The following is a 25,631-nucleotide window of genomic DNA, read 5'->3' on the forward strand; positions in this document are numbered from 1 at the left end:
TGGGGTTGTGAGTTCGAGCCCCACGTTGGGTGTAGAGATTACTGAAATAAATAAAAACTTGAAAGAAGTGCTTTTAATAAAAATAATGTAAAAACAAGGAAATGCTGATCCTAAGTCTTCAACTCTTGAGACCCTACCCAGCACCCCCACCCACGCAGACCCGGGGAGACCCACACGGATCTTCATTTCTTCCCCCACGCAACTGCTTTTCCCATTTATTCAAGCAACAAAGTACCCGGGATGCCTGGCCCCTCCCCGAAAAGCAGGGTTACTCTATATTCTGTGTCTAAGAACCACATCAAACGCTCCTGCCCAGTCTGCAGCCAACTGTGGGTTCTGGTACACACCTGCCGTGACAGGTCCACAAAGTCGAGGGAAGCATTATGGGAGGGGAAGTAAAACTTCAATTAAGACATTTTGAGCCACGAATTTGATTTGTTCAAAGAATCAGACAAAAGTCTCACTTCTTTGGTCTTGAGGACACGAGACTCAGAGCTATTCCCAGACCTGCTCAGGATAGGGTGGCCCTATGTAGCAAATAAAATTGCATACAATACTGGGACATGCTTGTACTGAAAATTATTCTATTGTCTATCTGCAGTTGTCAGTGAATGAGGCAGGGCCACCATCTTTGCCCTCACAGGCAACAGCGAGCAGGACTCCCATGTACCCTGCTGGGTTGTCCTCTCACCTCAGTGACATTCCCCCCACAGAGCAGCTGCCTTGAGTAAGGTGACTCAGATCTTCTCAGGCAAGATTTGGCAAGTCCCTCCCTTCTCATTCCCACTCCCCCGGCCTGTGTCCCAACCCTCCACCTACCCCCTGCCATTGCCAGCCCTCACCGGGCTCAGGACAGTCTGGACGCACACTAAGCAGCCAAGAGGGTCTTTCCCTACTCCCCTGGCTGCCTCTCTGAAGGGCCCAGAGCCCACGCTCAGCGGCCTCAGGAGAGCTGATGAGCAGGCCACGGGCCTGAGCTGTGGTTCCTCAGTAGGCTAAGGGGGCGTCCTGGGAATGTGGCTTCCCAGCATGCTGCTCTTTGCATGGCCCCGAGTCCCCACTGGGCCGGGACCTCACCCAGATGAGGCCTGGAAACTCCCACTTCACCAGCTCTAGAACCCCCCGGAACTCTCACTTCCCCCCAGAATACAAAGGTACTTTCTCTCCCCCGAGGTATAATGTTGGCAATTGCCCAGGGCTTTGGGATTCTGCTCCAAACGGCTGTGGCCTCGGAGGAGGCCCAGAAAGCCACCCTGACCCCAATCTTCAGCCATACCTCTCCGGTCCTCTCTTGCCAGGCTCTGCCTCCTGCGTCCCAGGGCCCGCTTCCCTCACCAGCCGGCTCTTCCTGCCCGGCTGCATCGGCTCACAGCTCCCATCTGGAAGAGTCCAGAGCCTCCTGTTCACATCCACTTGGCCCCTAACTCCCCCCCACCCAGCTTTTATGGAAAATGCCAGAGCTGTCACTGCTCTCCCCAAGGTGCCGAGAGAATCTGTGGTTTGTGGGAGACGCGCGGCCAAGCCCACTGGGGGGAAAGAAGCGGAACCTCGGTGTCCCGCGTCCCCTAGAGTCAGGTACCACTTAACTGAACTACAAAGCAAACCTCGCAAACCCCTCTTTAATTGGATGCCATCGTCCGCATGTACAGGGCCCGGTGTGCCCTTGGTCTCAGTGTCTCCTCCTCACGACAGCGTGTCTGCAAACCAGGATCCGGGCTCCAGGTTGTAATTAACTAGGCTTTACACTGTGGATTCCGCTTCCAAACTAGTCCGAGATCCTTGGATGAAAGAAGCCACAGAGTCGTTATGGCTGCTCATAAAAATGGGCCAGAAGAGTGCATACCAGCTCTTCGCCAACCGCCCCCTAGTCACACTCCCGACGGGGGCCTGTATGGGTCTCAGCACCCACCCACCAACCTGATCCCTCTGAACCCCTGCAGGAGGATGGAGGCTGATGCGTGCTCAGCTCTTCCAGAACCTCCCAGAGGAACTGCTCAAAGGGATGCCACCCACATACCCTGGTCCAGTCCAGCCACTAACAGCCCCGGGAACACCATCCAATAGGAGGCAGGTCCCCGGGCAGCCCTGAGATGTGCTGACCCAGGCAGAGGACAAGAAGGGCCCCAGCGGCCCACATGGGAAAGATGAAACTGTGCGTAGTCACAGGTCCTTGACTACAGCCTTCCTGTGATGCCCCTTCCTTCTCTTCCCTCAAGCTTCCCTTGAGAGTCCCCTTCCCAGAAAGCCCCAGGCACCCTTCATCTCACACTCTGGGCCCTTTGTGGACCCTTAAAGTTTGCCACCCAAAACAGAGAGTTAAGTGACACACAAGGGGTCTCAGGGCCACAGTTCTAGCCTCAGCCGTGCCCTGTTCACCAGAGTGCCCAGCTGCCCAGCCCGAGCCTGGGGACGGGCCAGGGCCTCGTGTCGAGACCAGACCCAGATAGGATCAGGTCTGGGGCTCTGTCCCTCCACCGTGGGTCCCGGCAGGTGGCCAAAGAGGAGCTGATCTGCTTCCTGGGCTGAGCCTGCCCCCTGCAGGACCCAGGCGGGACAGGCAACCGCATCGGGGAGGGGCAGACGTTCCCACCGGGTGGAGCCTGAGGAAGAGGGAGGCACCTTTTGCTGCGGGGGAGGAGCAAGGTGACCGAAGCCGGGAGCCACAGAGGCGACACAGCAATGAGCCACCCTTGTGCAGCACCTACCATGTGGAGACGCTCACCTCCGCAGCCCGACCAGCTCTGAGGCACTGGGGCTTAGAAGAGAGCCTCATTTCTTTCCCTAGATTCCCAGCGCTGATCGACAGAAGGCCAACCGCAGTCTTGGAAACCACATTGGGACACAGATCCCCGCTCTCATGATAGACAGGCCCCTTCACCAGAGTGGTCCTCAGTCTTCAGATGCATAAAATGGGCACAAGGGTGCCAACTCATGGGCTTGTTATCAAGATGACATAAAGAATGAAAGAAGCTCTGTAAAGAGTCAAGAGCTAGCCACATCGCTCCTCTCCCCTCTATTTTCACCCCCTCGTGTTGGCATCTCTTGCCTTCTCGTGTGCTCAGTGGCAATCACGACAGAGAGCCTAGCCAGACCCTCGTAGCCACAGCCCTGGGAAGCAGGGGTGTGAGCCTGGGGTGGGCGGGGGCACCTAGCCAACCGGGGAGGGAAATACAGACCCAGCAGCCCTGATAAAGCTGTCCTGCCCCCAGTGGCCACCCCCTGCAGATGACAGGGAAGAAAACTGAGTCCCGGATGGAAAGTTCCACCCCTCAGATGGCACCACTGAGGCGACCACCTCCTCCCAGTTCAGGAAAGCTCCTGGGTTGGCTTGCACAGCCCCTCCTGGGCTTTCCTCCAGGCTTCCCTGGGACTCCCAATAGGGCCACAGAGGTCGTTGGGTGGAGCCCAGCTTCTCAGTGTCCTTCCTGCAGTCTGGGTGAAACGGTCCCAGGCCAGAGCCCCCACTGGGCCGAGGGTCCAGCTCAGCTCCCTGCTCCACATGGACCACTAACCTCAAACCACACCAGCCTCTTCAACACAAGCTCAGAAAAAGAGGGGGCTGCCCCCTAAAGAGCCTTGGCCTGGGTCTTGGGGACAGCAGCTGCTCCTGGCCCAGCAAGCCTGGAATATGGACCCCGGGGGCCTTGGACAAGCCATAGGGCTCAGCTCTGAGGAGCTCCTCTGGCCCGGGTCCCTCCATCAGCCTAGGGGACACCCCTTCTCTGGGTGCTTTCAGTGCAATGTGCCGCCTTACCTCTTTCAACCCCATGGCTCGTCTTTATCCACTCTCTCATCCTCCATCCGGCAGGTTTATTGAGCTCCTAGAACATTCTGGGTATGAGGGTGAGGACGACTACAAAGGACTGTCCTGCGAGCACTCACGGTTAGGGAAGAGGGTCGGAAAGCTCTCATCTACTGAGCACTTGCTGTGTGCCCGGATGGCTCTAAGCACATGACTTTAACAGCCTCCAAGGGAGGCAGGGCTGGGGGAGGAAAGTGAGGCCACAAGGTCCGTCTCTTGGCCAGGGTTACAACAGAGCATGGGGCAGCGCCAGGACACACAGATGTTGCTCCTGAGCCCGTGGCCCTCACTAACTGCCGCGATGGTCATCAACACAGGGGGACAGGTGGGGACACTGGAGGCCTTGGGCACAGATCGGGAATGCCGGGAGTGGTGGGGGGAGACCAGAGAGGGTGAAGCATCAGCTGAGCTTTGAAGGTTGCAATCTCTTATTGTGGGGGTGTCTCCTCCCCCTGCCCCATCAGTCAGTCCGTGAGCTTCCAGAAGACAGGCGCCACCTTTTGCCCTTCTCTCCAGGTCCCCCACACAACACCTGTCACACAGCGGGCACTCAGCAAACAGTTGCTGATGAAACCGAACCCCAGACAGGGACAAAGCTTTCAGGAAAGGAGGCCGGGTCCTGTTTCTCTTTGACGCCTCAGCTTGAGTGCAGTTCTGGTCACAGCTCGCCCCGCGCATTCCGCGGCGGGGTGGGATCTGGAACCATCTGGCTTAGTCAGCCGGGTGGGCCATGTCTGAGTGACCCGTGTGGGACGAAGCCATCCCCCCGGAGCCCACAGCAGGCTTGAGATTGGAGGAGGAGAAGGAGGACAAAGCATGAGGGGATCAAACCGCAGGGCGTTGGGGAGCCGAAGAGAGGGAAAATGAGGCAGGGCCAGCAGCCCACCTATGTTCTGGACTAAACCCCACGAGGGAAGCTCGATGGCATCTGACAGGCACTGCCCAGTTCCTTCCTCCGTCTGGGCCTCTGTTAAGAGGGGCTGAGCCCCCAGGCAGGCTGGCCCTGAGACGGAAAGACAGCCCCGCCCCTCCAAGTGCAAGGTCCGTGTTGTGCGGGCCCAGACGTGCACACACCTGAACACACCCCACACTATCCCGAGGCCACAGAGGAGGGAGAGTTCATCTCAGTCTGAATGTTGAATTAAAACCTGGTAGTTTCCAATGACACAAAGATGAGGGTGCATGTCAGACGGAGGTCACTCACGGAACAAGGGCCTGAGGCTCCCGGCCACACGGCTGGGTCACCGAGAGCAGTTTGCAGTGTCAGGACTGCTTGGAGTGAGAGGAGGAGATTGCAGAATCCAGGGCTGGGGAGAGGCAGGACGAGGCCCAGGGCCTCTCCACCAGGGAGTAGTGGGGGCTGTGCTCAGTGGCCGGGGGTAGCTTTGGAAGCATTGCCAGGCCAGAAGGAACACTTTCCATGTCCAGCAATCATGCCCGCTGGAGAGTGGAGCAAGGACGCAGGGGAAGCTCCGACTGGAGGCAGGAAGGCCAGGGAGGCTGTGAGGACGTTATAGCGAACAGCATCCACAGAACGGACTTGAAGGGGAGTAGGGAGTGAGGAGGCCACGGTGATTCCTGGGCTCCTGGCTTGAGTTTCCAGGCCCTCTGGAATGGGGGACGAGGAAAGCACAGATCTGGGAGAATGAGGGGTGCTCCTTCCGACAAGTAGATTTGGGGAGGCGATGGCCAGTGCTGTTGAGTGTGAGAGTCTGGCGTGGAGGACAGGGGCCTCACTGGAGTGTCATCGGAATGTATGGGTAATTGTGACCACGGACATGTCCCAGATGGGCCGAGGGGGGAGTGAAAAGGAGAAAGAGAAGGGTGCCTGTGCCAGAACCCAGAGGACCAGGCTCCATGTGAGGAGTGAGCCAAGTAAGAGGAGATTACAAGTCTGAGCTGGGACACTGAGGCAGGGGGCGCAGGGGTGCAGAGGGGAGTTGGGAAGGACGGTCAGCTCAGATGGAGGCCACTCATAGAGTCATGTGGCTGATTCATTGAGTGGGTTGGAATGGCAGGACCTTGGGGTAGGCTACAGGGTCAGGGGCAACTGAAGGTCAGGATGCCCATCATCTTAAAAGGAAAGACTCTGGGGGCGCCTGGGGAGCTCAGTCGGTTAAGCGTCTGCCTTTGGCTCAGGTCATGATCTCAGGGTCCTGGGATTGAGTCCCATGTGGGGCTCCCTGCTCAGCGGGGAGTCTGCTTCTCCCTCAGTCCCTTCCCCTGATCATGCTCTCTCTCTCTTTCTCACATAAATAATCTTTAAAAAAAAAAAGAAAGAAAGAAAAGAAAAGGAGGGGCTCTGCAGGGAGCAGGGAGGCAGCAGTGTGGGCCTGGGGTAATTGTCCTGGCTCACCTCTTTAAATCAGCCCTGCACTGGCCCCTCAAAGCCTGCCCCAGAGCCCTCTGTACCGCTTCCCGTATCTCCCCATCACCAGACACTACTAGAACCCCATTGCTCCCTTATATCCTACAAGGTGTTGAACTGGCTCACGTGTCCCCTGATGTCTCCAGTTTGCCCCATTTGTTCATGTTTCCTGACCACCATCATCCATGAGCCACCTGTTCCCCCGTGTTCGTGCCCTGATGTTTGGCCCAGGCGCCTTGCATCCTCCCCAGCTGGGAGTGTCCTGGGCCAGACCTTGTCAGGCAGAGCCACTTGGCCCAGGGGCACCCATGCACCCCCTGGCCCAAATCAGGACCTCGGCAGGTGCTACCCTAAGAAACCAGACCGGAGTCAAAAATACATTTGCAAAAAGGCAAGAAACTTTATTGAATTATCTTTTCTTTTTAGTAGAGAAGCTAAGAAGTCAGAGTAGCCAGGTAAGGAGGAGAAGGAGAGCACGGGGAGAGAGGCCTGGAGCCCCCGCCCTCAGGAAAGCACGGGCAGGGGAGCATCCTGCGGTCGGTCTCCCCGCCTCTCCTGCAGGGACCCATCGGCTCTCGCCTCTGGATGCTGGAGACAGCAGGAGAGAATGCTGGGGATTTAAAGCTTCCGGGTGTCTGAAAGGCGGCGACTGGAAGAGGAGGTAGAGGTGGTGACCGTGACCCCGGCGCTTCCTGAGGAATGGAGGGGGCAAGGGACACTCAAGCCCGAGAAGACCGACCTCGGCAGGTCAGGGTCCCCCAAGAGGGCCCCAAGCCCCCCCGCCAAGGGTCAGGTCGGAGGTTAGTTGATAGGGACTCGTGTTACTGTCGCCAAGGTTGGCTCTCTCCAAAGTATCCCAGTGGCTCTATGGGGCAGACCCAGCTATTTTACAAAGAAAACAGACGAGCAAATGACCACATCCACCAGAGCCCCCTCCCTCCCTCCCTCCCTCCCTACACTGGGGAGTCTGGCATGGCCTCTCTCCCAGCCACCCAGGGTGGGGAACAGGAGCCAGACTCGCCCCTCCCCCCAGGGTGTTTCCTTACCTCCTGAGGCGGTTACGCCAGCCATCCTGGGAGAGAGAAGAGAGGTCACGTGAGCAGAAGGCACCAGAGGACAGCTGCTCACCTGTCCTCGGATGGAGCGTCTCGGATCATCCTTCAGAGCCCCTGAGTTGGGCAGTTTTTACCAACCCTGCCCCCAGCCCACAGGGGGTGCAGCTGGGGCCCGCCAGGCCCGTCTGCTGTCTGTGAGACTTCAGGAAATACTTCTGGCCTCCAATCCAGGACATTTGCCCAAAGTTTTGTCCTCCCTCTCGTCCATTTGGTACCGCTCCCCCACCACCACCACTCGCCCTGAGCCCACAAGGATGGCCTGGTCCCTGCAAATGGTCGGAGGGGAGTTAAATCACCACGTTTATAGCTTTGTTCAGTTGATCTGAACCCAAGGTAATATTTTGCCAATATGAGATGTTCTGTCCATGGCCCCTATTCCTGCCAATCTAATCCAAAGGTCCAAACTAGAAAGTTTAAAGGGACTGATCCTGCAGCCTGCTGAGGAAATGCCCCCACAGTCTGCTTCTAAAAAACAGGGAGCTCTGGTCCTGGATCTGCATCCAGTCTGTTTAAGCTCAGAAGGTCCCCTTCCGTGTGGACCTTGAGGACCTGATCCCTAAAGCCCTGTCTGCTCGGATGTCCAAAGGCCCTGTGGTCACTTTCCCGAGAGAGAGAGACTCGAGGGGCCCCACCTGGCGTCCTGGCCTTCCAGCAGGCTGCGGTAGGTGGCGATCTCCTGCTCCAGCCGCGTCTTGATGTCCAGCAGTGTCTTGTACTCCTGGTTCTGGCACTCCATCTCGCTGCGCAGCTCGCTCAGCTGGGCCTCGATGCTGCTGATGAGCCCCTGGATCTGCTGTAGCTGCAGGGCATAGCGGCACTCCGTGTCCGCCACCGTGCTCTCCAGCCCGGCTTTCTGGAGGGGCAACAAAGAAGCGATGAGAGGAGCCAGGCCAGGCAGAGGCCTGGAGGCGGTGGCCGCTGGGCAGAGGGCAGCAGGTGTACCATGCTGAGCTGGGACTGCAGCTCGATCTCCAGGCTCTGGAGCGTACGCCTGAGCTCCGTGATCTCGGTCTTGCTGGTCTGGATCAGGGCAGTGCTGGAGGACACCTCCTTGCTCAGCTCTGCGCTCTGCAATTGGAGCAGGAAGAAGGTGACGGAGGGGCCCAGACGTGGAAGGTCCCGGCAGCCCCCCGGCTCCACGGGGTCAGAAGGCCAGGCACCTTGCTGTGGAACCACTCCTCGGCGTCCCGCCGGTTCTTCTCGGCCATGGCCTCGTACTGCTCCCTCATCTCGGCCAGCACGCGGGTCAGGTCAATGCCGGGGGTGGCGTCCATCTCCACGTTGACCTGGCCCACCACCTGGCTGCTGAACTCCTTCATCTCCTGCAGCGATGGAAGAGGAAGACGCGTGACGCTCCTCACCCCTCCCTCCCTGGCGCCGAGCGCTACCAGCATGTTCTGGGAAGCGCTGGCACGTGCACAGCGGAGGGCTAAGTCCACTGCTCCCCTTTCTCGCTCGAGGTGGTTCAGCCATGGCAGCCCCCACCGGCCCCCACCTCCTCGTGGTTCTTCTTCAGGTAGGCCAGCTCCTCGTTCAGGCTTTCGATCTGCATCTCCAGGTCAGTCTTGGACAGGGTAAGCTCGTCCAGCACCCGGCGCAGCCCGTTGATGTCGGCCTCCACGCTCTGGCGCAGGGTCAGCTCATTCTCATACCTAAAGGATTTTTTTTTTTTTTTGATTGGAAAAGCAACAGAGAAAGGATATGAGACCCTCCCCGGCATGTTCTGATTTCACTGTTCAGATGAGCATTTGTCTCAAATAAAAGACGGTTTGGAAAGGCCAGTGAGGACCATGAACTCACTTGAGCCTGAAGTCGTCCGCCGCCAGCCGGGCGTTGTCGATCTCCAGAATGACCCGGTTGTTGTCGATGGTGGCCGCCAGGATCTGCAAAATACAAAAGGTAACCACTGGAGGGTCCGCGAGCTTGGGGAGGAGGAAGAGAAAACGCGGGCTGGACTGTTGTCATCAGACATCAGGCTGCCTCAGCACTGTCCCTGTGAGCCGGGATAAGGCCCTGCTCTCTGGGACTCGGTGAAGTGAGGGGTGGAGCAGGTCCTTCCTCTGGGTCTGTCAGTCTGGCTTTCTCTCTATGCCTGGTCGTGATGGGGAAGATCGGAATGTACATTTCAGCGGAATGGCCCTGCCCAGGACATCTTTGGTTACTCATGTCTGGGCAGCCTCAGACTAGAAACCTCTCTAGGTCACTGTCGTGACAGCCTTCTCCTTAAGGTCAGGAGGGGGTCGGCCTGGGTCCACACAGTTCATAGTAACCTTACTGGAGCTGGCCTCCTAGCTGAGCAGAAGGAAGAGCCAGTCAATATTCCGACCCATTTGAATTTCTGAAGCAGTTAACCTCCACCCCACACAGCTGGGTCCCAGCCCAGGCAGGTGGATTTCTGTTCCAACAAGCTGGGACCCCAGCATGACAGACAGGCCTTGATGAAGGAATCTCAGCTCAGCTTAGCACGGCCTGAGCCTCTGTCACCACTTCCCGCACCTCAGAGCCAGTTGAGAATAACCGTTTAAATGGGGCCCCTACAAAACCGACTAGTATCCCCAGACCAGTGAATGAACATGTATACCTTTCTCTGCTGATTTTAGTCATTCTCAGTGGCTTTTAAAACTGCCATGGTTTTCAAACAGCTCCATGGGTTGGAATTATAGGGACCAAGTCATTAATAGCATAACTGTTTGGGAAGCAGTAAAAATGTTGACGTGAGTAATAACAACAGTAAAAACGGATAATGGGAAAGAACACATTTGGGGAGCAGTGGCCTAAGAAAGCTTATCAGGAGTAGAGACGCTTGGTAGTAAAAGACTAGAATTTTCCTCCACCGCGGGGTGAGGATTCCACCACGCTGCATCTTCTGGTCCTTTGGCACACCGTGTTCCCTGGCCTTTGCAGCTAGCTCTGCCCCCCAGAAGAAAGCTCACCACCATCCCAGGGCTCACCTTGTCGCGCAGCTCCTCAATGGTCTTGTAGTAGGCACTGTAGTCCCGCTCCGGGCTGCTGGGGCTCTGCTTCAGGTGCCAGTCCCGGATCTTCACCTCCAGCTCGGTGTTGGCCTCCTCCAGGGCGCGCACCTTGTCCAGGTAGGAGGCCAGGCGGTCGTTGAGGTTTTGCATGGTGGTCTTCTCGTTGCCGGAAAGGAGGCCACCATCGCCACCGCCGAAGTCACCGAAGCCACCACCAAAACCCCCACCAAAGCCACCTCCAAGGCCACCTCCAAAGCCACCTCCGAAACCACCTCCAAGGCCACCTCCAAAGCCACCTCCGAAACCACCCCCAAAACCACTACCAGCCCCTCCACCGAAGCCACAGCTCATGCCGCCCCCGTAGCCCCCAGCAGATCCCCCAGAGACAAAGCGGGTTGAGCAGGCAGAGACATTGCGGCCTCCTCCCAGCTGGCAAGAGCCACCCCCGAAACCCCCTCCGTAGCTGGCGGAGGAACTCTGCAGGCGACAGCTCATGGTGAGAGCACAAGCAGGATCAGGTGAGGACGGGAGCTGGGCTTGGCCGGGGCCGAAGACTGTGGCTCTTCCCCAGAGTGGGTGCCTTTTATGCTGCCCTCCGCAAGGTTGGACAATTGCCCCATCGTCCCTCCTCCCTTCCCCACCCTCTGACCGCTGCCAGCTGCACTTCTGTTTCCCACAAGCCCAGTTACCTCTGCTCTCCAAGGTGGGTTGTGCCTTTGGGGGTGGCTTTTTTTTTTTTTAATCCTTAACAAAAGGGATGATTCAGAAGGCACAGTGTTCTGCCTGAGACTACCCTCTTGACAGCTGAATTCAACTTCACCTCTGCACTTAGGAGCTCACTGCATAGGCTCTCAGCTCCACCTAGTACTAGAATGGGGATGGAGCTGCAAGGTGGCCCTGTGCTTTCCAAAGTCACCGCAGCCCTCGGCTCCCTTCCTTCTATCTCTAAAACTTCGGACTAGAATGTCCTGCATTTTTTTAGCATTTCACCTACTCCAGTGCTCCCAGCAGCTCTGATGACAAGCTTTGCTTGGTCCTGTAGAATCGACCACCTTGAAAGTGTTTAGGCTGGGGGACGGGGGGAGCTCCAAGACCACCAGATAAAGTCACAGTGGCAAGGGACCTTAGGGACCATCTAACACAGCTGGGGAAACTGAGGTACAGAATACGGCCACCCTGCACATCACAATAGCTCACACACTCACATCCCTCACCCTAGGGCACAGAGCTGAGTATACTCACTGTGTCATTCAATCATTGTAGCAGCCCAACAAGGGAGGTCCTACTAGTCACCCCATTTTATATATGGGGAAACTGAGGCTTAAGGGTAGTCAGGACTGAAACCCAAGTCTAGTTCAGTCTGACAAAAGGCCCTTTTCTAGGTATATAATTCATACGGTGAATTGTACAAACGTTAGCATTCAGTTTATGCACGCTTACCTATGTAGGAAGCTTCAAGCATGCGTTCGCCTGTGGACCCAGGACCCAGAACATTTCTAGCACTTCATAAGCTCCCTGTACCTTTTCCCAGTCAATTACCCACACCCTATGCCCCTAACGAGACCATGATTGCCATTTCTGTCTCCCTAGATTAATTCGGAGATCTCAGCTAGGGGCTCTTTTGCTCCCTAGAGAACACTTGACCATGTCTGGAGACATTTTGGTTGTCACAATGGGAAAGCTTCTGGTACCTAGAGGGCAGACCAGGGGTGCTGCTGAATGCCCTGCCATGCACAGGACAGCCGCACAGCAAAGAACTCTCCAGCCCAAAAGGTCAACAGTGTGGGCACTGAGAAGAGCTGGAGCAGCCCGACCCCTGTGTTCAATCCGACCCCCATACCAGCTGCCTTCAAGGCGTGGGTGGGTCCAGAAAGGAAGTCTTCTAATGCCTGGCAGGGCTCTTGCTAGCCCCCCGGTCGCTGGACATCTGGCTCAGCATGTGAGCATTTAACCAAGAGGCCACATTGGAGGATGTGACCCAGGGCCTAGGGCCAGGGTCTCTGCCGAGGAGCCGGGGACATAGCTAAAACTCAGGGACTGCTTAGTCACCCTGCCAGAGAAGGCCTCAGGCTGGAATGAAAGGGCCTAGAGGTGGCCTCTCAGAGCCCAAGGTAGAAGGAGAAGTTTCTGGGGCTAAGAATGGAAGACTCTGGACTCAGGCTCCAGCTCCCACTCACCAAGGGGGCCAAGGTTACCATGAATGGCTTCTCGGGGGCAGTCTGCTGGCCCACAGCAGCCAGGGGGTCTGGGCCAGGCTAAGGACTAGGGTGGGGTGACCCAGGCCTGAGGTTATCCCAAAAACCCCTTCGCTGATTCAGCAAGCCAGGAAAGAGGGCTCTGAGTCAGGGCTTTCCGGCTCTTCGTTTTCTGCGGGTAGGAGAGGAGGCCTGTGTTTCACACCACGGGTGTCAGCACCAGGGAGAGAACCAGGGCATGCTTGGGGTCTCACGGGGAGGCCAGGGGTTCAGGCTGACCTCTGACCCTGCCCAGCCCTCCTGCCCCAAACTGATGGCTCAGCGCTCTTGCTGTCTGTCTCTCTCTCTGCAAAGCTGCGTGATTCAGCCCATCTCTCTTCTCTCTCTCTCTCTCTCTCTCTCTCTCTCTCTCTCTCTCTCTCTCGGTAGAGGATCAAAACTGACAAAAAGGTGATTAAGAAACCTGCCAGGCCTGGAGTGATGATCCCCCCCCCAGGGCCGACAGCAGGTTGAGACCAACGCCTCTGAGAGGAACAATGGCACAGAGCCTCCAAGTCCCAGTAGTACAAATACAGGGTGGCCACGACATGCCTTCCCTTGCAGGGTCAGGGCACGGCCCCTCCCCTCCACTCCCCTCCCCTCCCTGAGCAGGTGCTTATGGGGCCTTAACACAGGAATGCCTTCCTCTGACCCATGGTAACCCCAGGGCCCTCCTGGAGGAAGCTGGGCAGGGACCCATCCTGGGGCCCCAGTTTCACCTCTCCCGGCCCTGCTCCTGATGGGGCAGGACAGAATGCTGGGGCTCCGGCTTCCGTCTTTGCTTTCTTTTTTTCTTTCTTTTTTTTTTTTTTAAGATTTTATTTATTTATTTGACAGAGAGCAAGATAGCCAGCGAGAGAGGGAACACAAGCAGGGGGAGTGGGAGAGGAAGAAGCAGGCTCCCAGGGGAGCAGGGAGCCCAATGCGGGGCTCAATCCCAGGACCCTGGGATCACGCCCTGAGCCAAAGGCAGATGCTTAACGACTGAGCCACCCAGGTGCCCCCCCATCTTTGCTTTCTGACAAAATCACACTAACTTCAAAAGGGGAGGGAAAGCCTCATCTGTGAGCAGCCCCAGCAAACAAGGCTGGGCTTCACATGCTGTCCCCAAATCCGCACAACAGGAGAGGAGGAGAGGGGTTTTCTTGGCCCCATTTTACAGCTGAGGTTCAGGGAGCCCGAGTTACTTGCTCAAGGTCACCACGAAGGCAAAACTCAAACCTCGACTCTGTCTCTCTCTACTCCAGTGGACGGCGCCTTGGAGCCTCACTGTGAACTCAGTCTATGACCTCTGAGTGTTTCGTTCTGTATTCATTAAAGATAATAAAATAACACTAGCGAAGGTTTCCTGAACGCTGTGTTAAACGCTCTGCGTGTATAACTTCAAAAGAGCCCTACTGTTTTGGTCACATCTCCTTGTCACCTGAGGACACTGAGGCCCAGAAAAGTCAAATTCCTTGCCCAAGATCCAAACCTCTGGCTCCAGGGTCTGAACCCTTCTCTACTGTCTTCTAAAGCCCTTCAGGCCAGCGTCAGCACCACTGCCTCCAAGCATGGGCGTCCTTGGCTCCCCTCCACGCTCCCAGGCTCCCTGTCACTGCAGGCCCAGCGGGTAGAGGGTCCTGTTTCCCACAGGGGCTGGGCCTGATGGGGAAGCCTGTCTGATGTCTGTCCTGATGTGATCTCCAAAGCTTGGGGGCCTGCGAGGGTGCTCAATGCTGCATGTCAAAGCCAGAGTCGTCCAGGAACTTTCCCATCCAATGTCCTCATTCACAAAGGGCGACAATGAGCCCCGGAAGGCCAAAGCCCAAGGCAGCGGGAAGCAAGGAGAAACGCATGGCTTTCCAGCTCTACCACCACCTCGCTGTGGGCCTTACGTGGACTGATTTCTAGTTTCCTTCAGCAGTGCCTTTTGGGGTCTCGGATTCTCAAGGATTTGTCCAGAGTGGCCAGATTGCCCACCTGCACAGCTGAGGCCTAAATCCTGTCCCCCAGCTCCGAATTCAGGCATCCTCGCTTGGCTCTTGGCTCGGGCTCCTCTCTCCTTCTCTCTTCCCCTGGACCACATGGGGCCTGGAGCCCAGAATGGCTGACCCACCTCCCAGAGGGTTTTGAGACTCCCCCACGGAGAAGGAGCCTTTCATGAAAAGCAGATCTTCCCCGGACAGTGGACCTGGGCTGTCTGGTCAGCCCCCCTCGCCCTCAGACACACCTGCTTCTCACAGCAGTACTCAGGAGTCTTCTCCAGCCCAGTGTCAGAGCCCCAAGTCCGTACATGGCTACAGTCCCCAGCTTTCTAGAACACTTCATACCACCCGGGCTTCCCAGAAACCCAGGGAGGTCGGCAAAGGCTTTGAATTAGGTGGAACTGAGTTTCAACCCTGTATCTGCCAGCAACTGGCTGTGTGACCTTGGGAAAGTTACTCAAACTTTCAGTGGTTCGGTGGCCACCACTGAAAACCAGGCATTAGATGAGTGAGCATTTGAGAAGCGCCTGACACGCCGGAAAACTTGGCAGACAGAAGGTTGCTAGGCCCTCCCTTTTACAAATGAGGAAGTTCAAGCTCATCCTTGGGTTGTGACCTGTCCTGGGCCTCCATCCCATGCCACTTTGCTGTGCTTTCCTCTCTGGTCCCTGCAGCCAGCATGGTGCCCACCAGGACCAGACAAGTGACAGTTGGTGGCATGCCTGTCTTATTTCCCCATCCCAGCTTTACATTCCCTGAGGAAAAGGTCTTTGAGTCCCTCCAAATACTACTTCTGGCAGAGGGCAGCTGTCAAAGGCCAGACAAGCAGTTTCGAGGATACTTTGTCTGCTGGCTTTGGGGGACAGGGCATGGCCACCGGGAGTAGCATCCAATGGGGTCATCCCAGCTGCAAATCTCACGGGAGAAGCTGCCAACTCCTGATTTCCCCCTATGCTGCCAGCTGCCCATGGAGGGACAGGTGGCCACCGGGAGCACACTCACCCGAAACACTAGTGAATGGCCGGAGCCATGTCTAAGGCAGGAAAGAGCAAAGGAGAAGCAAGGTCATGCGTTCGTTACAAATACTTAGAAAGCTTCCACTCTGAGGGCTCAGCGGTGCAAGGAGGAGACATGGCCCTTACTGTCACCAATCTCAGAGGTCCCAGGATACAGATGAACCCATGAGAACCTTGAGTCTGGTGCAGCCAGACCCCCCAGTTTAAAGCCGAGGCCACTGAGATCCGGAAAGGGACAGGGACCAGGCGAAGTCCTCAGGGAGATGGGTAGCCATGCCCTGTGCGGCGTCTGGGAAGCCCAGCCTCGCCCGAGACTAGCCCAAGTCCCTCATCCCTGGCCCCAAAGCTAGCCTCTCTCTAGGGGACAAGGGAGGCTGCTGCCTGCTTCCCGGATTGGTTGGAAACCAAGCCCGACCTCAGCTCAGGGGCCGGCAGAAGGCGGGCCATCTCTGCCCAAAGCAGACTTAAAGGGTTTGGCCGGGAACAAGCTCTTCCTGGATGTGAGCGTCTCACGCCAGGGCCAGGCAGGAAACAGGATTTGGCAAGTGCAAGGACCTCTCTCAAACCCCAGAATCCCAGGAGAGCAGGAATGGGCACTCCGAGGAAACAGAAGCAGCTTTCTCTCTCCAGCCCAGGGTCTGGCCCTGAGAAAGGCCTGCTGCATGGGGGGGGCGGGGGGCTCGTTGCCTCTCTGCACCTTTGCAGGGGCTATTTTGACAAACCATGGGCTGAGAAAACCCCCTGTGGGTTGCTTTGAAGCCCTGAGACTCCTCGACAGAGACCCGGAGGCCAGTGAAGCAGGAGCGGCAGTCGGGCCGTTGGGCCTGGGAGACTCGGGAAGAGGCCTGGCTGTTCTCAGGACGTCAGAGACATGACAGCTAATGCTTTGGGCTTCAGCGTGAGCTTAAGCTATGACGTAAGAAACCAAGGTCAGACATGAAAATAATCTTTCTGACAGTAATGGCTGTATGACATTTGAACAGGCTTCCCACAGGGGTTAAGAAAGGGGTTTCAGATTAACACACCCTCTTAAGAAAGGTGTTGCTGGTTTCCATCACCTTCACGACATCAAGGGAAATGCAAGGGTCTGAAACCAGAGAGACCAGTCCCAGACCCAGGCTCACTGTTTCCCAGCTTGTGACTTCATTCAAGTTACTGAACTTCCCTGAGCCTCAGTTTCCTCTCTGAAAACTGGTGCTGTAGGCTGAGCCCACCTTGACAAGGCCCCTGGGGGAGTAAACGAGATGCCATCCACTGAACGCCCTGCCCAGAGCCCTGCATAGTGTAGACACTTCATAAATCCTGTTTCATTCCTCCAGCCCCTGAAAAGTCTGGCCTCAAAGTATGTACTCAGGAGACACATTCTGGATTAAATCTCCCCCAGAAAAGACAGGTGCCACGCTCTCTCCAACCAGGAACACTGGGCTAGGAGTTTCACCCAGCAAGACTCATGGAGGCCCTCTCAGAGGGCTTGATTCTGCCCCCTGCAAATGATCTGATTCTCAGGAGAACAGAAGCACCTCCAACCTCCTCTTCCCCTCAGGACTAAGAAACCGGTTTTCCCTCTTCCCCCCAGTCCTCACCAGAGCCCAGCCCAGCCACAGCACCCAGAGTTCTCTGCTTCCTCATTCCTTGCCTTCTGTCTGGAGTTATGAATCCCAGTGGAACCAGCCTCAGACCAGAAGCAACAAATTAAGTGTGTGTGGATACTGCTGTTCTAGTGAGCCCAAGGGCAGAGACGCTGGGGATGGGGGAGAAGGAGCAGGGCTTGGACTGAGGAAGGCAATTGGGGTTGATGTTTCTTTGGACTTAAGCTTGGAGAAATCTTGGAGGGCTTCCTGGAGTTGGTGTCTTTCCCTCTGAGCACTTTAATTGCCTTATGGAAAGGAGATGGTGGCTTCAGGGGGTATGGGAGTGGATAAGGTTCCTCTTTGCAGGAGATAGAGCTGTTACCTGGCTCAGCCACTCCGGAGGTCAGGTGTGACTGACTGGGAAAAAGGGGAGATTCTAGGACACATGTGGGAGGGCCAGAAATAAGGAACGCGGTCCTGGCAATGAGCTGTGAAGGGCCAGGGCCTGGGCTCCTGGAACAAGCGCTGGACTTTGAGTCCTGCAGATGTGGGGCCCAGTCCCAGCCCCTGTTGTTCACTAGCCATTCATGAGGCCCCTGGTGAAGGCATGCACCTCCCTGCCTTCCTCATCTCTAAGATGGGAATCATAAACCATGACCGCCCACAGTTGCATTAAACAAGACCCATGGGTGGGGTTGCCTAGCACGGTGCCAACCCACACAGTAGTGAACCAATACAATCTATACAGTCAGTCGTTCAGTAAATAATTGTTCCATGCGACAAGTACCGTGCTGGGCGCACCGAACTGCTCTGAGGAAAACCCCCATCTCCTGCTTCCATGATCACTGGATGGAATCAGCCAGAACTGCAAGTCACCTGAGCAGCCTGAGTTGGTCGTAGGTGCCCCAGGCACCCCAAAGAATGAATTATGACCATGCAGGGAAGAGGCTACGGTAAGAAGAAATGTCAACCTGTGGGTCCTAAGCCCACAGAGGCCCCCAACCAGAAAAACTGGACATACTACCAAGAGATATTTGCAAAAGGAAAAGCCATTCTTTATTGCATGGACAGACACGGTACAAACGAGCTTGTTACCCAATCCAGCAACTTCTTGCCCGTCCCTGCTCGAAAGCAGATGGAGAGCTGGAGGGGAGGGGGAGCATGCCGAGCACCCAACAAGGGGAGCAGGACCCTCTGAAAGCAGGGACTGGGGTTTGCTCTTCTGGCCCCTCTAGCCAGTGCTCCACTCAGCCTGGGGAGGGCGGAGGTGACGAGGGACGTCTCTCCAGCACCGGGCACTCAGACCTCTCTCTTATGAGAAGAAACCACCTTCCCATCCACTGTCTCCTCGACGTTGATGCGAACTTTGCTGCCACCGCCTCCCAGCAAGGCTGTAGAAAGAAGGAGCAAGCTTTAGAGTGGGAGACCCTTGCTGTTCTTGCTCCCAAGGCAGTCAGGACCTTGGCTGAGCTCGGGGAGAACTGGACAGCACCCCTGAGAATGGCCACTGGCCAGGAGGTCTGGCGTTGAATCACTCATCATAGAGGTGGGCGGTGGCAGTTACGTCCCGCAGCAAGCAAGAAAGTCAGGGATTTAACCACAGATGAGAAGGAAAGGATTGGGGGCTTCTTACCATTGGGTGCAGGAAGGTGGGGACTGGGGGAAGCTATACCCCGGATAAAGCCTGCTCAACCTGGAAGGTTCTCAATAAATCTCCAGTAGAGTGGGGCTGATAGAGGGTCCCTGAGGAAGAGGTATGGCCTGGAATGGGCATGTCCCCTCCCCACTGGCATATTTGGCGTCCTTCTCCTTCTACCCCATTCCAGGGGGAATAGTGGCTTCGACAGCTCCCCTTGCCACCCCCCGTGGGAAGAGTGAAGCCTTCTTACCTTCTCTGGTGCCAATGCCAGCCATCCTGAAAGAGAGGGGACGCAGATATAAGAGAAGGGCATGAGCCCAGGTCTGCCTAAGGCAGGCCCCGTGGCTGGCTAAGCAATCCTCTCCAGCGCCCCCCACCACCAGCCGCACATGTGACATCTCTAGAGGCGGGGGCATCCCGAAAGCCTGTCCAGACCTGCCACCCCTCAGCAGATAGGTTCTGACCTATAATAGCACGCCATCTGCTTCATTGTGCTGTCCCACTGCTGTCCACGTAAGATGACTCTCCACCCCAACTCCAACTGGCTGCTCCCTCATTCCTCCCCCTGCGCCCTCGCCCCACCTGGCGTCCTGGCCCTCCAGCAGGCTGCGGTAGGTGGCGATCTCCTGCTCCAGCCGCGACTTGATGTCCAGCAGCGTCTTGTACTCCTGGTTCTGGCACTCCATCTCGCTGCGCAGCTCGCTCAGCTGGGCCTCCAGGCCGCTGATGAGCCCCTGGATCTGGGACAGCTGCGTGGCGTAGCGGCACTCCGTGTCCGCCAGTGAACCCTCCAGCCCGGCTTTCTGGAGGGCCAACAGATGGACAGACACCCCGTCAGGCCAGGAAGGAAGCTGCCATGGGCGTGCGGACTGGCATTAGATGGAGCACAGAGAACCCCCTCGGATGGGGCTTGAGAAGCCAAGACTTAACCAGCCCTGGACGGTGGGAGAGGCCAGGCCACGCTGGGGTGGGAGGGCGGGGGTCAGGGAACCCCTACCATGCTGAGCTGGGACTGCAGCTCGATCTCCAGCCCCTGCAGCGTGCGTCTCAGGTCTGTGATCTCCGTCTTGCTGGTCTGGATCATCTCTGTGTTGGAGGCCACCTCCTTGTTCAGCTCCTCCGTCTGTGGGTCCCACACAAGACAAGTGAGGCCCACAGGCGTCCTGGGAGACCTGGGGAGCTGGGGCGGGGCCGCGAGGTCAGGCCCACCTTGCTGAAGAACCAGGCCTCGGCATCCCTCCGGTTCTTCTCCGCCATGGCCTCGTACTGCTCCCTCATCCCAGCCAGCACGCGGGTCAGGTCCACGCCCGGTGCCGCGTCCATCTCCACGCTGACCTGGCCTGCCAGCTGGCCGCCAAACTCCTTCATCTCCTGCAGGGTGGGCAGGGCCCGTTTAGGGACAGAGAGCGGAAGGGAGAGCTGAGAGTCTGAGCTCCCACTGGCCCATCCTGGCTTCACCCCTAACTTGCTACACACCCTTTGCGCTCCTGTGTCCCCACCCCCAGCCTCTGCTTCCCACTGAATGTGAAGAGGTGTGATCACATGGGCCCCTGGCTCAGAGGGCCTCTCTTCCTTGTTAGGTGCTACGGGAGGACCCCAAGACAGTAGGGCCCTTGTCTGAGCTCATGAAACAGATCAGGACAGCTGGTCACACCGACCGCCTGGCCTGGCTATGGATCTGAGAAGGAAAGGGGCCTGGGTCCCCAAAGGATAGTACCCCTTGCTCTCCATGGGGACCCCTGATTTGGTGGAGGGGAGCATATCTGAACCACTAAGCCCTTCAGCCAACTAGGAGGAGGAGCCAGTGGCCCCACTCTGCCTCCGGCCACCAGCAGCGCCTGCCAGCACCCACCTCCTCGTGGTTCTTCTTCAGGTAGGCCAGCTCCTCCTTCAGGCTCTCGATCTGCATCTCCAGGTCGGTCTTGGCCAGGGTCAGCTCGTCCAGCACCCGGCGCAGCCCGTTGATGTCAGCCTCCACGCTCTGGCGCAGGGCCAGCTCGTTCTCATACCTGGGAAGAGAGAGAGAGGCCAGATTAAGGAAGGGCAAGAGGTCTGGGCTGTTGGAGCCAGAGGAGGGAGAAGAAGGCTGAGAAAAGGGGGGACTCCAGAAGGGGAGAAGGAGGCAGGAGCATACTTGAGTCTGAAGTCGTCCGCTGCCAGCCGGGCATTGTCGATCTCCAGGATGACACGGGAGTTGTCGATGGTGGCCGCCAGGATCTGCAGGAGACAGGGAGTCGGTGCCTAGAGCACTGTTCCGTCTTCCCTGCTGCTCTCCCCACCCTGCGCCCCAGGTCAGACCCCTGGCTGACAGTCTCCCCAGCAACAGAAGCCTGTAGGCTCCCCAGGGCAGATGTTCAGCGTCCCCGCAAGTGCCCACGACTTGCTCTGCCCCCAAGCCACCCTTCCTGCCTCCAGATCATGGAAGACCAAGGAGCCCGGAGTGCCTGGACTCCCCTGTGGATATTGCCTGGCCAGGAGGGGTTGGGGTGGGGTTCAGTGGGCTCTGACAACAGCCCTCTCGGGGGTAGTCCACCAGCTGGCCCTGGTCACTGGCCTCCTGCACACCTGGACACAGCCATGGACCCACAGAACATCCCACAGCCAGGAGCAACCTGGAGGGCAGGTCAGGAAGGCACACAGCTCAGGGAGCTGGTGCAGGTGCTGAAAGTGTGAGCAAGCGGCTGGCAGAGCACATCATGGGTTGAGGGTCTCCGAAGTCCCAGTACTGCTTTTGGCCCCAAAGATATCCTCAAAGGGTGAGGCCGGTGGTCCTGGAATTCAGGGCTCCTGGGGTGACACTTACTGTTCTTGCAAAAGAAGCAAAGCGGCACCTGGTGCAGGGCCCTGCAGGGCGTGTGTCGCACCCGCACTGGGACACCCCCCCCGCCCCCACTGGGATCCCCTGTGAGGCCCGGGATCTCCCCCAATGCCAAGTTGAGCGGGTGTGTGCCGGCATCCACACCTGGAAAGCATTCCCTGCTCTCCAAGCTGCACACCGACAGTCGCCACCTGGGCAGGAAACGCTTTCCTTGAAGCAGCAGGATCACGGATGTCACAGACGCATGCAGGCACCAGCCACCTGCTCCAGTCTCCCCGTCCGACACCCGAGGACTCACCTTGTCACGCAGCTCCTCAATGGTCTTGAAGTAGGGGCTGTAGTCCCGCTCAGGGCTGCTGGGGCTCTGCCTCTGGTACCAGTCCCGGATCTTCACCTCCAGGTCGCCATTGGCCTCCTCCAGGGCGCGCACCTTGTCCAGGTAGGAGGCCAGGCGGTCGTTGAGGTTTTGCATGGTGAGCTTCTCGTTGCCGGAGAGGAGGCCGCCATCGCCACCGCCGTAGTCACCGAAGCCACCACCAAAACCCCCACCAAAGCCACCTCCAAGGCCCCCTCCAAGACCACCTCCAAAGCCCCCTCCGCAGAATCCACTCCCAGCCCCTCCACCGAAGCCGCAGCTCATGCCGCCCCCATAGCCGCCTCCTGACCCCGAGGAGACGAACCTAGCCGAAGAAGCCGAAATACTGCGGCTTCCACCACCCCCACAGAGACTCCCCCCACCAAAGCTGCCTCCCCCAACCCGGAGGGAACCCCCCCTGGTAGAGCCACCCCCAAAGGTGGAGGAAGAGGTCTGCAGGAATGTGGTGCTCATGGCCGGGCAGCTCGCACAGAGGCGCTGGGGGAGGCGCAGGCTGGGCTGAGCGCAGAGCACTGCCCGGTCCCCCCGCCAGCCTGGGGCTCCTTATATACCCCTCCGAGGGTGTTGTGGGACCGCGTCTCCTCCCCCAAAGGGAAGCCAACTCCTGTGTTCAAACGCAACTGCCTGCACACCTCTGCGGGGCTAATGTGCAGTTTCTCTTTTCTTTCTGTCTTTTTTTTTCAGTGCAACAAAAGAGATGATTCAGAATGAACGGTGTTTTGCCCCAGGGCCATGGTTTTAACACTTCGAAGGCCGGTTCATCTCTGCACTCCGGGAGAACAGCAAGAGTAGCGGGAAGCAAACTCCGATCACTCCTCAGCTCCCAGGCCTCTGCCTGCAGGGTGGGAGCAGCTCCAGCCAGATCTGCTCTTGCCGGACTTCTCTGAGGCCACCAGCCCAGGACCCCCACCCCAAGGTGGCCAGCTCCCCGCTCTCAGTTTGGGAGTCCACTCCCCCCTCACAGACCCCACGTGTGAGCCTGCAGGGCCCAGGGAGAGCAGTGGCCTTGGGGGGATGGGTGGGCAGAGGCATGGGCATGGGGCAGGAAAGGCCCATGGGGATAGGCTGAAGACAGGAGAGGGGGGACATGAGTCAAGTTGCAGCTAAAGTGATCAGAGACGCCTACATCTGTCACTTGCCTGACGCCACAGGACTCTCCTGCAGCCTTTCCTCCCCTCCCCACCCAACTCCCCCCAGCCCCCAGCCCCATTGCATTGGCACTCTCCCAAAGGCCAGGAGGCTCGGGGCTGACAAGCAGCCGATGGATAATCCCGACACCTGCCAACTGCACATGTCACTGAACCTTTGCTTGCTCCTGGGACACGTTGGGGCAAACCTCTGCAGATAAGACTGGAGAACGGTCCAGAAAGCCCCTGCCTTCTCCAGAGAGCGGCATGTCCCTGCAGAGCAGGGCCAGATTAACTCCGTTTGTCCTGTCAAGCACTTTGGGGCCAGGGAGGAACCCGACCCAGAGGGCTCTACGTGCCTGAGTGTCGGGAGGGAGGATTCAGGGAGGCCTGGCAGGCAGACTGGAAGACACCTCTTTTCAGAGCAGGACGCTGAGGCCAGAGAGGGGAGCCAAACACTCAGGAGAGCCCTTTTCTCGGCTGCCAGCGCAGGGGCCGGCTTTCAGGGATACGTGATACGTGTGGGCAGTACCGCCTGGAGACACAGCCTGGCCTCTGGCCCAGCTCCGGGCTTCAGGAGAGCCAGGGGGTTGGGGAGGGAAGCAAGGCTGATCCAGAGAGTCAAGAGGACACCTGGTCCAGGGCTGAAGTGCAGTGAGGCAGATAGAGCTCCGCAGTCCCCCAGGCTCCGGTTCAAATCCTGGCTCCATCAATGACTACCTGTGAAGCCCTGGAGCGAGGGGCACTCTCAGCTTCCACGTGAGGCCCGAGAGCCCCTAGCCTGCCTCCTCCCACCTCCCCATCTTCTAGGAAGCAGACAGTGGGGCCCAGGACTTGGGGTTCCCGTCCGAGCCGGGGCGGTGCCAGAAGGACGGCAGGCCTAGGTGGATTGAGGTGCCTGAGCCGGGTCTCTGAGCGCTGGGCGCAGACAGTACAGTATTGTCTCATGGGTGAGAGGGTATTGTCTTTTCCTCCGAAAGAAAAATAATCAAACTCAGATCAGCCACAGCTCATTAAAGCCTCTGCAGACATCATGGCCCCAGCAATTAACAGGGGAACAATTACACGCCATCACCCCAGGCTGAGGGAGGGCTGGGCCCCAGCCAGCCCCTCTTCTGCCCCCTGACTCCTCTCCAGCACCCCTCCGGAGGTGGCTTTCGTACACTCTCAGGCCCCTGCTGGCGCGGCAGCTGCCCCAGTCACAAATCCCTGTTTCCAGTGCAAACAGCTCCTGTGAGCTCAAGGTCTGGGCCACTTGGTGCTGCTCATTAGCACCAGGTGGGGAGACTGGGCAAGGGTGGGGCCCAGGTCTGTTTGGCTCCGGTCCAGGCTGCAGCCCAGGGCCCTGCCCCAGGCAGCACGCCCATGACGCTGTGCCAGTTTCTGTCCTTTGCCCACTGCAGAGACGCCGTCCCCGGGGCCTCCTCTCCTTGGGATGGGATGTGCGGCCCAGGGGAAAAGCCTGGGCTGGACTCCGCCTCTGGGTGTGACTCTACCTCTTCGAGCCAGGCTCCCAACTTAACACCGGGCCATTTTGCCACTTATATGAGGCTCTTGGAGTAGTCGGAATCACAGGAGTTACTGTTTAACAGATTTAGAGCTTCGGTCTTACAAGATGGAAACAGTCCCGAGCGTGCATGGTGATCCTGGTGGCCCCGTAATGTGAACGGACTTAAGGCCACAGAACTGTCCACTTAAACACAGCTAAGATGGTAAATTACGTGTGTCTTTCACCAGAATGCACTAAAAGAAAAAAAATGGAGCCATTAACACTGAGTCCTGCTACAGGGTCCCAGGGAGCATCGGATGACACATGGAGGTGTGCTCTCCCTAGATCCACCCTCCCCTCCCCGCTCTCCAGGGAGATACTAGGGACAGAGAGAGCACAAGTCCTAGGGCCTGGATAATTCCTCCTCTCTTAGGTATGTGGCTCTCTGAGTAATCCAGCCGCCTCTCTCAGTCTCAGTCTACCAATCCAGAAAATGGAAATAACCCCTGCCCAGCCTGCCGCACGGGGATGGAGCTATGCCTATGACTGACAGGAAAGGCTTTGCAAACTGAAGTGGTCACAAGGACCAGGAGGGAGGGAAAGACCCACCCCCTGAATTCCCTCCCCTTCTCTCTCCTTCCCTCCCTCTCCCTCTCCTCCATCCCAGCCTCTGTCAACATAGCACCCCTGGTTTCAGCTCCCAGACTGAGACAGAAAAGTGTCCCTGCACTTGCCTCCCCCCACCACACACAAACACACAAAGGAAGGCTTCATTCCTGACACCCAGACCTGCGACCCAGTCACCTGCCCAACCTGTGTGGGCCCAGACCCCACCCCACGGCCACATTCCTGGGGCCTCTGGGGCATAGGGGAGGGTTTCAGCTGTGACAACAGAGGCTTTCATGAACAAGGGACAAAAATCTCTGGGCAGTCCCAGCCTGGGGGTGAGCCAGGCCTCTAAAATTAAGAGGGAGAGTGGGGCTGTGGGTGCTGGAGGCCACAGCAGAATAGCTAGGGAGGTGGCAAAAGGGGCTCCGGGCCCAGGGCAAGAAGGAAGAGCTGGGTTCTGGGGTCCCCAGTTCTGTGGCCTGAAGCAAGTGAAGGAACCTCTCTAAGACCCACAGGAAAGTGGCA

At 57.7% G+C, this 25,631-nt stretch overlaps 2 protein-coding genes across 3 annotated transcripts; both read right to left on the reverse strand.

Moving 5' to 3' along the window:
* Positions 1–6,784: 6,784 nt before the first annotated feature.
* KRT13 (keratin 13) lies at positions 6,785–10,828 on the reverse strand. Its single transcript, XM_019802703.2, has 8 exons — positions 10,237–10,828; positions 9,086–9,168; positions 8,781–8,937; positions 8,446–8,607; positions 8,228–8,353; positions 7,918–8,138; positions 7,217–7,242; positions 6,785–6,862 (listed from the first exon to the last, which is right to left on the reverse strand). Exons 1-8 carry the CDS (start codon positions 10,753–10,755, stop codon positions 6,789–6,791), a joined length of 1,368 nt encoding a protein of 455 aa, XP_019658262.2. The 5' UTR covers positions 10,756–10,828; the 3' UTR covers positions 6,785–6,788.
* Positions 10,829–18,079: 7,251 nt separating this feature from the next.
* On the reverse strand, positions 18,080–22,415 carry KRT15 (keratin 15). 2 transcript variants are annotated; one of them, XM_034641051.1, is made up of 8 exons: positions 21,804–22,415; positions 20,822–20,904; positions 20,540–20,696; positions 19,897–20,058; positions 19,685–19,810; positions 19,270–19,538; positions 18,938–18,963; positions 18,080–18,439 (listed from the first exon to the last, which is right to left on the reverse strand). In XM_034641051.1, exons 1-8 carry the CDS (start codon positions 22,332–22,334, stop codon positions 18,348–18,350), a joined length of 1,446 nt encoding a protein of 481 aa, XP_034496942.1. In that variant the 5' UTR covers positions 22,335–22,415; the 3' UTR covers positions 18,080–18,347. The 2 variants fall into 2 exon arrangements, with proteins under 2 accessions (XP_034496942.1, XP_011226902.2); XM_011228600.3 differs by having other exon boundaries at positions 18,348–18,439; positions 19,270–19,490; positions 21,804–22,334.
* Positions 22,416–25,631: the final 3,216 nt, after the last annotated feature.

The sequence above is a fragment of the Ailuropoda melanoleuca genome, chromosome 13, assembly GCF_002007445.2.
Source record: "Ailuropoda melanoleuca isolate Jingjing chromosome 13, ASM200744v2, whole genome shotgun sequence".
NCBI lineage: Eukaryota > Metazoa > Chordata > Mammalia > Carnivora > Ursidae > Ailuropoda > Ailuropoda melanoleuca.

Coding starts and splice junctions, on each gene's coding strand:
- KRT13 (XM_019802703.2), bottom strand. CDS start 10,755: ATGAGCTGTCGCCTGCAGAGTTCCTCCGCCAGCTACGGAGGGGGTTTC. Junction 9,169..10,236: donor TTGAGGAGCTGCGCGACAAG/GTGAGCCCTGGG, acceptor TGTATTTTGCAG/ATCCTGGCGGCCACCATCGA. Junction 8,354..8,445: donor AGGAGTGGTTCCACAGCAAG/GTGCCTGGCCTT, acceptor CTCCAATTGCAG/AGCGCAGAGCTGAGCAAGGA.
- KRT15 (XM_034641051.1), bottom strand. CDS start 22,334: ATGAGCACCACATTCCTGCAGACCTCTTCCTCCACCTTTGGGGGTGGC. Junction 20,059..20,539: donor TGAAGAAGAACCACGAGGAG/GTGGGTGCTGGC, acceptor CCCACCCTGCAG/GAGATGAAGGAGTTTGGCGG. Junction 19,539..19,684: donor TGCAGTCCCAGCTCAGCATG/GTAGGGGTTCCC, acceptor CGCCCATGGCAG/CTTCCTTCCTGGCCTGACGG.